Below are 13,833 nucleotides of genomic sequence, written 5' to 3'. Positions count from 1 at the left end.
AGGACCCTGCCCATGGGTGAGGACTGTGGTGATGCCCCTGTGGTGAAGCCCCTTTATGGCCCTTGCCCGACTCCGAGGAGGCCGCCTGGGCTTCCATCGGAGAGGACAGCTGCCCCTGGCACTCCTCAGGCCCCCCGAGGCCCCAGTCTCCTTGCTGAGGCTTCCTGGAGTTGCTGGGACCCCCCTAGTGGCCGGTAGGCTGCTGAGCAAATGCCTGGGACTTAGGCTCTCAGGCAGGTACCTCCCTGCCCTGTTGGGTTTGGCGAGGGGACTTCCCAACTTCCCGGTGTGGAGACCTGCTTTGCTTAGTTACCCAGCAGGGGTTCATTTTATATTTTGACTCTGTTCTAGAAGCTGCTGTTTTGCATCTCTTTCCCGAGGCTGGTGCCTAGTTAAGGGTGACTGCTGTCACTCAGCTCACCTCTAGCAGCTGGCCCAAGAGAGGTGGCTGGGGCATGGGAGGTGGTAAAAGACGGTGTGAATCTGGGCCAAAGGGCAGAAAGCCAGCCCTCAGGAACCATCTCTTAACACATGCCCCTAGCACAGCTCAGGGGGCACCATTCATGGAAAATACCCAGGTGGTATTCTCAGAGTCACGCCGCATGCTTGGTTCCCTGCCACCTCCACCAGTGCAGGGCCACCTCCGGGTGGTGGGGCTGAATTCCTCTCTGGCCCTGGCCTGGGGGCCTCTCCAAGGGAGCCCAGAGGGCAGTGGAGGCGGAAGTGATGGAGAGGTGGTGGGTCGGAAACAGGATGGTCTGCAGGAATCGGTGGCAGAAGTAACTGCTCAGTTCTGAGGTGACCCTGCTCAGTTCTGGTGCCGCCGACGGCCCGACTCACTTGCACCTCCTCTCGGATCATTTAAAACTGATCTGAGGCCGGGCACGGTGGCTCACACCTGTAGACCCAGCACTTTGGGAGGCTCAGGTAGGTGAATCACAAGGTCAGGAGTTCAAGACCATCCTGGTGAAACCCCATCTCTACTAAAAATACAAAAATTAGTCGGGCATGGTGGCAGGTGCCTGTAATCCCACCTGCTCGGGAGGCTGAGGAAGGAAAATCTCTTGAACCCAAGAGGCAGAGGTTGCAGTGAGCCAAGATTGCACCACTGAGACTCTGTCTCAGAAAAAACAAACAAAAAACCGACCTGAGCAGCCAGGCTCTGTCTTCTTGCGGAGTTCCTGTGTGAACACTAACACAGAGGACAGTTACTGTCAGAGCCCTTGCCTGTGGTCATCAGAGGCAGGTGCAGTGAGCACTCAGATTAGAGCCCTGGATGAGATGCTGTTGGTGGAAAATGAAAAGCCAGTATGGTCATTGCCTTCAAATTACAGAGTCTAAAAGGAGGGGCCCCATCACAGCCAGCCACAGGAAGACTGTGTCTCCATCTAGCAGAATAACATCGCGTTTGGTTTCAGGATCTGAAAGATGCGCATCCAAAAAGAATCTTGTGTTCTTACTCTATAATGAGTGTTTTCACTTGAAATAAAGGCCATGTGTGGTGGCTCACTCATGTAATCCCAACACTTTGGTAGGCCAAGATGGGCAGATCACATGAGGCCAGGAGTTTGAGACTACCCTGGCCAACATGGCGAAACCCTGTCTCTATTAAAAATAAAAAAATTAGCTAGGTGTGGTGATGCATGCCTGTTATTCCAGCTATTCAGGAGGCTGAGGCATGAGAATCGCTTGTGCCAGGGAGGCAGAGGTTGCAGCGAGCCAGGATTGTGCCACTTTACTCCAGACCTGGCAACAGAGCAGGACTCTGTCTCAAAAAAAAAAGAAAAAAGAAAAATGATAACTTAGTATCTTTATTGTTTTGCTTTGGCTGATGGAAAGCTCAAGGCTATATTGTCTTTCACATAATTATTCATATTCTTTCTTTCAATTGGTTTCTGGTATCCTCCCTCTTGCAGGGGGCAGAGAATCATTGCAGCCTGGCAAGCCCTTGTGAGATCATCTCCATTCCAGGTCTCTGAGATATATCTTTCTCCTTTCCCCAGGGTGCAGCAATTGGAGGAAGAAAATACAGAGCTTAGAACAACAGTGACTCGGCTCAAGTCTCAAACAGAGAAACTGGATGAGGTGAGCAGCAGGTCCAGGCTTGGAGTCGAACCCACAGAGGCAGTGCTGGCCATCGGGGGCCTTCAGTTCATAGCTTCTGAAATTCTAAACAAATGCCCTTACCCACTAAGAGATTAGGGGGAAAAAAAGGTGAATAACAACTTGTGTTTCTGTATTTCTGATTTTCCAAATTTTCTACAGCGAATGCATTTATTTATACAATGGAGAAAAATTAGTCTTAGAGATTTCTCTTTGGGCAAACATCTTCAATTCAGGTTGCATCTAGCATTGTTGAAGGACTTCAGAGGGTTGAGGTTTTTAGTTGTATTTCTAGAATCTTTAGGGCTCCGGCCCTTTCTCATGGCCCTAAGCCATGACTCAGGGCTCCCTCTAAGGGAGCTGGTTTCACTGTGCATCTGCCTCATGAGGATGGCTGACCAGACCCCAGGGCATGGTTAGCCCTCTCTGGGAACTCTCCTCCCCTGACCGGGTCTCCCTTCTGCAGGAGCGGCAGCGCATGTCTGACCGTCTAGAGGACACCAGCCTGCGGCTCAAAGATGAGATGGACCTATACAAGCGCATGATGGACAAGCTGCGGCAGAACCGCCTGGAGTTCCAGAAGGAGCGGGAGGCAACGCAGGAGGTGGGTCTCAGGCCAGCAGGCACCAGGGCTCCTTCCAGCATCCCTGCTCCTGCCAACTTGCCTCTATCCCACACAGCTCATCGAGGACCTGCGGAAGGAGCTGGAGCACCTGCAGATGTACAAGCTGGACTGCGAGCGGCTGGGCAGGGGGCGGAGTGCCTCCTCTGGCCTGGGCGAGTTCAGTGCCAGGGCCCGAGAGGTGGAGCTGGAGCATGAGGTTAAGCGGCTCAAGCAGGTGGGTCTAGCGGTCTGTGTCCAGTGGGGTGGGGTGGCCAGGCCAACCACCTGGGTTTCCTGTGCAGGGTTTGTGGCAGGGGACCCCGGAGCTGTAGCAGCACTGTTTGTCTACTTCTTGACAACCCGTTTGTCAGGTCTGGCTGTCCCATTTCACAGCTTAGGAAAATCAATCGGAAGATCTCTCCCTTATGGCCATATAAAGAAACAGACACTGCTCTCTGCCTTGGAGCTTGGGGTGGAGAATGAGCCTCTACCCAGCTGGAGTGTAGTGCCTGGAGGCATTGCGTTCTCCCAGGAGTAGACCCTGGGCCAAGGATCCTTTTTTGTTTTTGAGACAGGATTTTACTCTGATATCCAGGCTTGGAGTGCTTTGGCACAATCATAGGTCACTGCAGCCTTGAATTCCTGGGCTCAAGTGATCCTCCTGCCCCAGTCTCCTGAGTACCTATGACTACAGGCATGTACCACCATGCCCAGCCTTTTTTTTTTTTTTTTGAGGCAGGGTCTTACTGTGTTGTCCTGTGTTGCTGGAGGGCAGTGGTGTGATCCTATCTCACTGTGGCCTCAAATTCCTGGGCTCAAGCAATTCTACCTCAGCGTCTAACATGGCTAGGGCCACAGGAGAGTACCACCACACCTGGCTAATTTATTATTTTCTTGTAAAGATGGGGTCTCCATGTATTGCCCAGGCTTAAACTCCTGGGCTCGAGGAACCTCCCACCTGAGCCTTCCAGAGTGTTGGGATTACAGGCATGAGCCTCTGTGCCTAGCCAGAAGATTGCATTTCAAGGAGCACTCTCTTAGCTGGAGACCATTGGGTGGGGGAGTGGGATCAGGAGGAGTGGGGAGTGAGCGGGTGAGGGAGTGGATCTGGAGGAGGAGGGGGAGTGAGCGGGTGAGGGAGTGGATCCGAGGAGGAGGGGGAGTGAGCAGGTAAGGGAGTGGATCTGAGGAGGGGGGGTGAGTGAGCAGGTGAGGGAGTGGATCTGGAGGAGGAGGGGGAGTGAGCAGGTGAGGGAGTGGATCTGGAGGAGGAGGGGGAGTGAGCAGGTGAGGGAGTGGATCTGGAGGAGGAGGGGGAGTGAGCAGGGGAGGGAGTGGATCTGAGGAGGGAGGTGGAGTGAGCGGGTGAGGGAGTGGATCTGAGGAGGAAGGGGGAGTGAGCAGGTGAGGGAGTGGATCTGGAGGAGGAGGGGGAGTGAGCAGGTGAGGGAGTGGATCTGGAGGAGGAGGGGGAGTGAGCAGGTGAGGGAGTGGATCTGGAGGAGGAGGGGGAGTGAGCAGGTGAGGGAGTGGATCTGGAGGAGGAGGAGGGGGAGTGAGCAGGTGAGGGAGTGGATCTGAGGAGGAAGGGGGAGTGAGCAGGTGAGGGAGTGGATCTGGAGGAGGAGGGGGAGTGAGCAGGTGAGGGAGTGGATCTGGAGGAGGAGGGGGAGTGAGCAGGTGAGGGAGTGGATCTGGAGGAGGAGGGGGAGTGAGCAGGTGAGGGAGTGGATCTGAGGAGGAAGGGGGAGTGAGCAGGTGAGGGAGTGGATCTGGAGGAGGAGGTGGAGTGAGCGGGTGAGGGAGTGGATCTGAGGAGGAAGGGGGAGTGAGCAGGTGAGGGAGTGGATCTGGAGGAGGAGGTGGAGTGAGCGGGTGAGGGAGTGGATCTGAGGAGGAAGGGGGAGTGAGCAGGTGAGGGAGTGGATCTGGAGGAGGAGGTGGAGTGAGCGGGTGAGGGAGTGGATCTGAGGAGGAAGGGGGAGTGAGCGGGTGAGGGAGTGGATCTGAGGAGGAAGGGGGAGTGAGCAGGTGAGGGAGTGGATCTGGAGGAGGAGGTGGAGTGAGCGGGTGAGGGAGTGGACCTGAGGAGGAGGGGGGAGTGAGCAGGTGAGGGAGTGGATCTGGAGGAGGAGGGGGGAGTGAGCAGGTGAGGGAGTGGATCTGGAGGAGGAGGGGGGAGTGAGCAGGTGAGGGAGTGGATCTGAGGAGGAAGGGGGAGTGAGCAGGTGAGGGAGTGGATCTGGAGGAGGAGGTGGAGTGAGCGGGTGAGGGAGTGGACCTGAGGAGGAGGGGGGAGTGAGCAGGTGAGGGAGTGGATCTGGAGGAGGAGGTGGAGTGAGCGGGTGAGGGAGTGGATCTGGAGGAGGAGGGGGGAGTGAGCAGGTGAGGGAGTGGATCTGGAGGCAGCAGTGGGAGTGGTGCTGGGTGAAGTATCAGCTGTGCCTGACCCTGCAGGTGGTAGAGTAAACAACATAAATTTTTTTTTCCTAGTAGTTCCACTGGGCAAAGGTGCTGGTGCCTGTGTCCCCACAGAAGCCCTAAAACCCCAGCCCTACTCTGCCTTGGGGCGGGTACCCAGATTCCCAGGGTCCCAGGTGTGAGTATTAGGGCTCTTTAGGCAAAAGCTGGAATGTGGGGCTGGTACGTGGGATCTGGGTGGTGCCACCTGTGCTCAGAGGAGAGGGACTCCCTGGGACAACTCCAAGCAAGCAGGATTCATGTTTTGCCTGCCCAGAGAGTCCCGAGCATCACTTTCCTTCAGCAAGGGCCAGTGTTGGAGGCTGGGCTGTTGGGTGGGATGTGTCCCAGTGCAGGGCCCCGAGAGGAAGGGGTGGCCAGGAGCCATGGCTGCCCTGAGTGGGGCTATAACTCCTCTGCAAACCCTGTGAACTCTCAGGACGCCAGGTCCCTGGACCCAGACCCAGCCCTCCTACCCCCCAGCGCCTGGCAAAGGCCGCAGCATCTGTGGTCTCTGGAACTGGCTGCGAGCGATGCACTCCAGTGAGGATGTCGCCGGCGGCAGGTCGGGGATGGTAGATGTGGAGAAGTGGGTTCCAGTGGGCTGTGGGTGCCTCTTAGGGTTGATGTCGATTTCATCCTTCTCTCTGTAGGAGAATTATAAGCTGCGGGATCAGAATGATGACTTGAATGGACAGATCTTGAGTCTCAGCCTCTACGAAGCAAAAAACCTCTTTGCCGCCCAGACCAAAGCCCAGTCTCTGGCTGCAGAGATAGACACCGCCTCGCGGGATGAGGTAACCTGGTCCAACGGCTCCTGCTTTGGGGCCTGGCCCCTCCTCTGTGATTCCTTCTCCCTGCCCCCACCTGTCCAGAGTGAGAAAACCCGACCAGGGCCTGGCAGAGAGTCCTATCTACAACTACCCCAGGTGACAGAGGGCAAAGCTGTGAGCAGGGCAGGGGGCTCCCAGGGAAGTTGAGTCAGCTCTGAGTTCTGCCTGTGCTGGAAGGCATGCAGGTTTGGACGAGAGTGGAGTGTGGGTCTTAGGTCTGCCGGAAAAGTGCCGACACCACCAGCTGAGTGTATCAACTGTGACCCCAGGTTAGGCTGTCAGTCCTCCCCTCTTCCGGACGCAGAGGGTAAGGACATTAGCGTTACTCCGGCGCCTGCTTCTGCGATGTGTTTTCACTTAATCTCCCGATGAATCTGAAGCTTTAGGAACAGTTCCGGGTGCCAAGCTGGGAAGGTGGACCCGGTACCTCCTGGCTAGGGAGGGAGAGGGACCCAGCTCTCTCCAGAGCCAAAGTCGACCCTTCCTGCCACACCAGAGGGTGGTTATAAACAGTCAGGCCTCCAGAATGCCCCTGCTGTATTTTAACGTGAATTATGAGACACTCTGTCGCTGAGACTTACCCTCTGGCCTGGGACACAGGGTGAAGAGCTGACCTCCGGCCTCAAGGAGCTCCCAGACGAGCTGGGTCCAGCCCCAGAACTAGAGGCAGCATATCAGCAATGTTCTAAAGGACACTGCCCTGGAGAAGAGCAGCATGGGGCTGGGAGTGGGAGGGTGTTCCAGGCAGGAGATAGCTGCCCTTTAGAGTCTTAGGGGGCCCTGGGACTTTGTCAGTTTGATTTTAAATGACTTTGGCCAGTGCTCTCTACTTTTACAAAAATTACCCACACCTGGCCCCCTCTACAACCTGACCCCATTGGAATCTCCAGGGGTGAGGCCTGGCCACCTGCATCTGTCATACTCCCCAGGTGGGGCTGAGCCACTTTGCCTCTCATCCTGGCATCCAAATGCTGAGGCTGTCCTGGGGCCCGCCTTGTTCAGGGTCTCTGATGCCCTCTGTTGTCAGGCACTGGCCTGCTCCAAGCCTGGGAATCTGAATTCTGCCTGCACCCCATCCCAGGCCCGGCCACTGACCTGTCTTTCCCATTCCCTTCAGCTAATGGAAGCCCTGAAGGAGCAGGAGGAGATCAACTTCCGGCTGAGGCAGTATATGGACAAGATCATCCTCGCCATCCTAGACCACAACCCCTCCATCCTTGAGATCAAACACTAAGGCACAGGGCTGGCTGCAGAGCAGCCTCAGGACCCTGGGACCAAGGGGCGGACCCTGCTCAAGGATGCAGGCCTCGGCCGGGCCTCAAACTCACACTGTAAATGTCTCTGGCCACGATGCGTTACATGTACCCGTGTATGTGTGGGGAGGCTGTGTGCGTGAGCGAGGGGTGAGTGGCCGTGGCTGTGGGTAGTGTCCACACGGTCAGCCGTGCATGCACTTTGTGGCCCCTTTGCAAGGGGCAGAGGGTACTGGAAGTGGGAGGGGGTGAGGTCTGCTATCAGGAGTTACTGTAAAAACAAGAACTGGAAGCTCATGTTTCCGGTACTGGGTAAAATGATTCTACCTCTGGGGATGAGGATTCACATTCACTCTAGTGCGATGGGCTCTTTCGCTGCACTCCTTGTCCCACTGGGAGTGGGAGCAAAATCATGATCTTTTCCGGGAGTTTGAATTCCCCGTATTTGTGTCCTCGCCAGCTCTTTGGCCACCTTTCAGACCCCGCTGTTCAAGCAAAGAGAGGATGAAGGGGCATCTGGAGGGTCCACGAGATGGGATCCCCACCAAAGGCCGTGGCCCCCAGCCGGCAGCCTTCTGTGATGTGTGCACAGATGTGTGAACAGGACTCAGGTTTCAGAGGAGATGGCGCGGGCATCCTCATCCTGCAGAGTTCGTGCACCCCTCGCCCATGCTACCTACCTCCCACTTGCTGTTTTGGTTTGGTTTTTAAAACAATGAAGCAGTATTCACTGGGTGTAACAGGAAGGGATAAAAACAAAGGAGAAAAAGAGTGTTTGGGATGGAGTGTCTAAGGCAGGAGTTGACATCGGGCAACCAAAGAAATGGTTTTCTGGGGAGGAACACAGCTCCCATCCTGGTCAGTTTCCTTCCCATGGCTGCATCTTAAGATGGATGCATGGAGAGACTGTCTGCCTGGCTCCCTATCTTGATTCTCCACGCAGCCTGGTGATAGCCTTGGATTTGGATTTCAGAATCTGAGCTCTGGGCTCCACTTGTGTGGCAGCAAGACCGCTTCACTCCAGTGTGTAGAAACACACCTGTATTTGGTTCTCAGCACTGACAGGAGGCGGGTGGGAAAGTTTCGGGAAAACCTTAGTCTTCCATCCTCCGACCCGTGGTAGAAATTCACACCATGGATTTTTAATGGATCTTTTGTTCTAGGCAGCTGGGAGTAGACATGGTACCTAGAGTTTTCCAATCTATCTCGATTTTATATGGCTTGTGATTCATTTTCTTAACCCAAATATATATAAATGTGTGTGGTCTGATTCTTCCCCTGCAGTTTCCTGTTTTCTTCAGCACATCTTAGGTATGAGAAGGAAGGTTTGGGCATGTTGGGATGGTCAGTGGAGGAGGAGAAGCAGAGAAGAGAAGGCAGTGAGGGTGAGGAGGGGATCTGGGGACTTGGGTGTGACCCCTGCATGACAAAGGCAGGGTTGTGGCCAGGACCAGCCTTCATTCCATTCCATTCAGTGTTTGCGTTTGTTGGCTCCTGTGGCTACTTTTTAATCCAGTTTCATGCTGCAAATAGTGGGGTCACATTGGTCTGACCCAGGACTTTGGAGCCATCCACACTGGGAAGACTAGGCTAGGCAGTCGGTCTTCTAGGAGTCTCTCAGTTCCTTAAGACGGGGGTCTCTTTGGGCTCCCCCGAGGGTCTGCGAAGAGGCAGTGGAAGAAGGCAGGAGGAGAGGGTCTCTTGAGAATTTGCCAATAGGAAAGAATAGCCACCAAGGAAAGGAACAAGACAGATCCTGAGATGGCTTTGGTCTCCGTGTTAGGTTGGAGGGAGTATTGGTCCGTGGGGGCCTTCCCCCAGGGATGACTTTTATTTGTAAAATGTTATCTGCTGGCTACTTGAAATTTCAGAGAAGGCTGCACAGCCTGGGTTACACAGCCTGGGAAGAAGAGTCTCTGCCCCGGGAAGGCCGGAGAAAGCAGCTGGCAGCCTGCAGCATGCTTCCGGCTCCTCCCTCTAGGGGGCGCCATGGGAACAGGCTCCGGGAGGCGGCCTGAGTCCTAAAGTCCGCCCCCCCAACCCCAACCCCAACCCCAACCTGGTGCAGCGTCAGAGGGTCCTCTGGAACAGGGCTGGCTTTTAAATGAGGGGCTGAATTCCAGCTCACACACACCTCAACTTTCTTCAGCCAGAATACATTTCTTGTAAAGCCTGGCTTGTCGGCTTGGCTTTTAAAGATATGTATGTTTGTAAAAATATCCTTCTGGGCTCAAAAGCTAGCTTGAGGGCAGATGCCCCAGGGGTTCCAGCTCCACAGCCCTGGCAGGTCTCAGAGCCCTTGGTGGTAGGGATGGAGAGCCTGATCTCTCTGTTTCTGCCCTTACCCCTCAGTAGTGGGGCTGCAAGGTAGTAGACAGGATGCCCAGTTACGTTTGAATTTCAGATGGGCAAATAATTTTAGAATATGTTCCACCCAGTACTTAGGACGATGTTATTTTTAGAGAGGGTCTTGCTCTGTTGCCCAGGCAGGAGTGTAGTCTTAGTATGATCGCAGCTCAGGATAACCTTGAACTCCCAGGCTCAAGAGATCCTCCTGACTTAAATGCCCGAGTATCTGGGACTACAGGCAGGTACCGCCATGCCCAGCTAATTTTTCTTATTTTTTTGTAGAGACAGGATATCACTGTGTTGTCTCACTCGAGCAGCTGGCCTCAAGTGATCCTCCCGCCTCAGCTTCCCAAAGCACTGGGATTATAGGCATCTTTTAAATGGAGAGATTTAAAAACTTCTCATGATTAGACTGAATCCTCAGATGTCCTGGTTTAGTTGTGAGTGTAGCCCAGGCATGGAAGTTTTTAAAGAGCTACTCAGGTGATTCCAGTTTAATTGGGTGTCCCGCGTGGGGTTTATTTATTTTTGTTTTTTTGGTTGGTTATTGCTAAACCTGGCAATCCTACAAAGTAGGGATTAGCAGCAATTTACCTGAAATTTAGAGGTGTTTTTTGGGTGGGGCAAGGGTTTCTGTAGTAGACTCAGATTTTACATGGCCCTGAGCTGCCCTTGCGTTCAATTGGAAGCCACACAAAATTAGCTGAACCAGGAGTGAGCTTTGTATACAGTATCTAGTAGGAAATGAAGTGCTTTCTGGTTCAGCTAGTCTCTATGTGGTGAGAGGCTTTAAGAAATTTCTAGTAAATTTTTTCGGGCCGGGCACGGTGGCTCACACCTGTAATCCCAGCACTTTGAAGGGCCAAGGCAGGCGGATCACCTGAGGTTGGGAGTTCCAGACCAGCCTTACCAACATGGAGAAACCCTGTCTCTACTAAAAATACAAAATTAGCCAGGCGTGGTGGCGTGTGCCTGTACTCTAGCTAATCAGGAAGCTGAAGCAGGAGAATCTCTTGAACCTGGGAGGTGGAGGTTGCGGTGAGCCGAGATCGCGCCATTGCAATCCAGCCTGGGCAACAAGAGAGAAACTCCGTCTCAAAAAAAAAAAAAAAAAGCTTTTTTCTTTCAACTTTGAATTGGCCAAAGTTAACCCTAGGTTATTTTATTTTAAATTGGTAGATTTCTTTGAGAACTGTCACAGGGAAATTCCTTTTCATTACCGTCTTAAGCATGGGGGGGCTTGGACCCACTGAACAGGACAGGCGTGATGGCTCACTCCTGTAGTCCTAGCACTTGGGAGGCAGCGGCAGGTGCATTGCTCAAGCTCAGGAGTCTGAAAACGGCCTGAGCAACATAGTGATACCTTGTCTCTATCAAAAATAAAACACCAAGCTCAAGAACCTGCATGAAGGCCTGAAGCAGTGGGCTCACCTGTGCGTTGGAATCACCTGGGGAGATGTGTAAGCTGCTGATGCCTGGGCTGAACCCCCAGAGGTTCGGATTGAATTGATGTGGGGTGTGGTCCAGGCATCTGGATGTGTAAAGACCTCCCTGGGTGGTGGTGATATGCAGCCCGAGGTTGAGACTCCCCTGTCCTAGAATTTCGTTGGCCACAGGTAGAGGAAACTGGTAGAAGTGGTTGCTGGGCTTGTCAAGCCAGGGCTGAATGACGGCGAGCTCTCCTGCTGGGAGGGTACCTTTTCCTGTTATGTTGTTGAATGGTCCTGGCCTGCATGATGGGAGGCCAGATGCCTTCAGGGGCTGGTGGATCCAGCTGTTCTCACCAGCCTGGAGGTTAACAGACCGGAGTGGGTGGGCAGGACCTTGGCCTGCTGCCTCTGGAGTCAGTGGGTGGCACGTGTTGGGAAATACTGGCTACAGGCTCATTCCAAAGAGCAGGTAGAACAGAGTCAGCAGGAAACTGACAGGTGGGGCTGTCCCCCGGAAAGCAGCCTCTGAAACAGCTGCCACCTACTTACATAGCTGAGCAGGAGGAGATACTGTCTTTGCGGGTTTTGCCTGTGGTCTGTTTCCTGACTGGGTTGATGAGGGAGTCCCCAGCTCTTTCCCTGTTAGCCAAACCGGCATCCCACTCACACATTGGACACCCCAGGTGCTAGTCCACTGGTGCTGATGGTCTCTGGGGGCACGAGCACAGCTTCTTGCTTCCAATGAGGACTTAGTCAGCAGAAGCCTCCGGGGGCCAGGTGAAATTGGGAGAAATGAAGCCCTCTTTCTATGCGCTATGTATGTGGGGTTAACACATTAGCAAATTTAAACTTAAAAGTAACTCTAGGCTGGGCACGGTGGCTTATGTCTGTAATACCAGCACTTTGAGAGGCCAAGGTGGGGAGAGTGCCTGAGCTCAGGAATTCAAGACCACCCTGGACAACATGGTGAAACTCTGTCTTTATTTTTAAAAATATGATTATGAAGCTGAAGGCTGTGAAGTGAAAAAAAAAATTGTACCAGGAAAGTTCGCATGGTCACCATGCCAAGAAAATGACTTTGGTTGCCTGGTAGATCCACAGTGACACTTTTTAAAGGGCTGCTGTCGTGGATTCTAGATTAAGGAAACGGACCACCTAGGACTCAGCTCTTGTATTCGCCACAGTCCTTCCTCCCAGACTCTGGCCCTCCTTTTGGGACCTAGGAAATCCCCTCCAGGGTGATGCTGCTGGCTAGTAAGACTGAGCCCTGATCCTAGGGACCCACTGGGTCCTGACTTCCTGCCCTGAGCACACAATGAATGGAGGAAGCAGGAGAGGCTAGAAACAGGACTCTGCCCTCCCTGCATGGCAGGACAGCACCAAGGCCCTTCTGCCATATTCTCTGCTGCCCACCAGAGAAAATGGGCCACTTTCTAGAAAGATTTGTTTCTAAAAGTGTAGACCCAGGGGAAGCGTTATGCCACCATTCTTACCAGGCAAGGTTTCCCATAGGACCTTCATGCCCTGACCTCGTAGGTTGCTCCTCTCCCCATCTGTTAAGGTAGAGATGTCTGCTCCGGAGCCACCAGCTGGGGACGCCACCCAGGCCATGTCTCCTGCAGAATCCAAGTGCTGTTGTCCCAGGGTGACCCTGCCCCCTGCTTGCTGTGCTGCACAGGCTGTTTTCGTCTGCATGGTTTGGGGTCTTTGTCCTTGTGCCTTTTCTTCCCCGTCGCCACTGTACAGGATTTTCCACATCGCCCACTGCCTCCTTTCTACATCATCTCGTCTCCGTGGCCTTTCCTGGGCCCTGTAAATGTGTACTTTATCCACGTGCCTCCCCCATGTGAGGCCAGCTGTCCCGGGCATGTTTATCCACAAGGATCAGGCCCCACTTGCCCTCACTCAGCCTACAGACTGGGTAACTTTGTGCAGAATCTTTCATTATTGTCTTAAGCATGGGGGACTTGGACCCACTGAGTCCCTCCTCCAGCCTGCAGCTAGTTTAGGAGGCTCGCATTCCAGAAAAGTGCAAGTTTGTATAAAGCAGCGTCTCCCACAAAGCTCTTCCTACACTGATAGTGATGTCCGGCTGAGTGTCACTCATTAACCTGGGGCTCTGGTCCCAGCAGGGATGTCACAGGCCTGTGGCTGCTCGGTGTGTGCACCGTCTCTACCCCCCAAGGAAGCCCTGTCGACGGTTCCTGGTGTACAGCCTTGGTTCTGTGTTGGGGCCACCACATCTGGGTTTAGAACAGCTGTGGGCCCCACTTGGGCAGAAGGAAGAGGCGTTTAGCTGCTACCCCTGACTGCTGTGAACACCTGCCCCTCCCTTCCTTGTCTACTGAGGTGCTCAGACCAGAGTGCCATTAAATACCCAACAGATGTCAGGGAGCGGACGATGCATTGCGGAAGACTCACAGCTGTGGGCCCCCTTCCAGCTCTTCCCACTTTCTTTGCTGGTCTTCTGGGGCCTATATGGAATGAACTCCACACTTGGCCTCATGCCCAAGGGTTTGTTGGATGGCTCTGATTCTGTGGGATTCAACTTGAGTTTTATGCCCCAGGAGACTCTGTCTGGAAACAGGCTTAGCTTTAGGGCTGGGGTGGGACCTGCCCTGTGGGCCCTAGGGTGGGGACGGTGGGGGGTGAGGCCCTGAGGCTGGCCAGGGTCCAGGCTTTTTGCCTCCAGCCTGCTTCTACCCTATAGGAACAGGCTCTAGGTGGCACGCTCCTCCCAGGGAGCTTTACTGTACAGATCAAGGTGTAAATAAACAGTTTACTCTTCTCGCCCTACTGAA

The 13,833-nt window shown here is 54.0% G+C and overlaps 1 protein-coding gene and 1 pseudogene across 2 annotated transcripts in view; both read left to right on the top strand.

Moving 5' to 3' along the window:
• RAB11FIP4 (RAB11 family interacting protein 4) overlaps positions 1-13,833 on the top strand; it is a 137,930-nt gene extending 124,097 nt beyond the window's left edge. For both annotated transcript variants that reach the window (XM_035300875.3, XM_035300876.3), the window contains 5 exons: positions 2,004-2,085; positions 2,570-2,707; positions 2,784-2,942; positions 5,821-5,964; positions 7,118-13,833. In XM_035300875.3, the coding sequence (XP_035156766.1) occupies positions 2,004-2,085; positions 2,570-2,707; positions 2,784-2,942; positions 5,821-5,964; positions 7,118-7,234 (640 nt within the window). In that variant the 3' untranslated portion in view covers positions 7,235-13,833. The remainder of the gene's footprint in view (positions 1-2,003; positions 2,086-2,569; positions 2,708-2,783; positions 2,943-5,820; positions 5,965-7,117) is intronic.
• On the top strand, positions 56-1,009 carry LOC144582912 (uncharacterized; annotated as a pseudogene).

This window comes from Callithrix jacchus, chromosome 5 (assembly GCF_049354715.1).
Source record: "Callithrix jacchus isolate 240 chromosome 5, calJac240_pri, whole genome shotgun sequence".
NCBI classification, from domain to species: domain Eukaryota; kingdom Metazoa; phylum Chordata; class Mammalia; order Primates; family Cebidae; genus Callithrix; species Callithrix jacchus.
The sequence above is the reverse complement of the archived record's forward strand: the minus strand, read 5'-3'. Positions and strand labels throughout refer to the sequence as shown.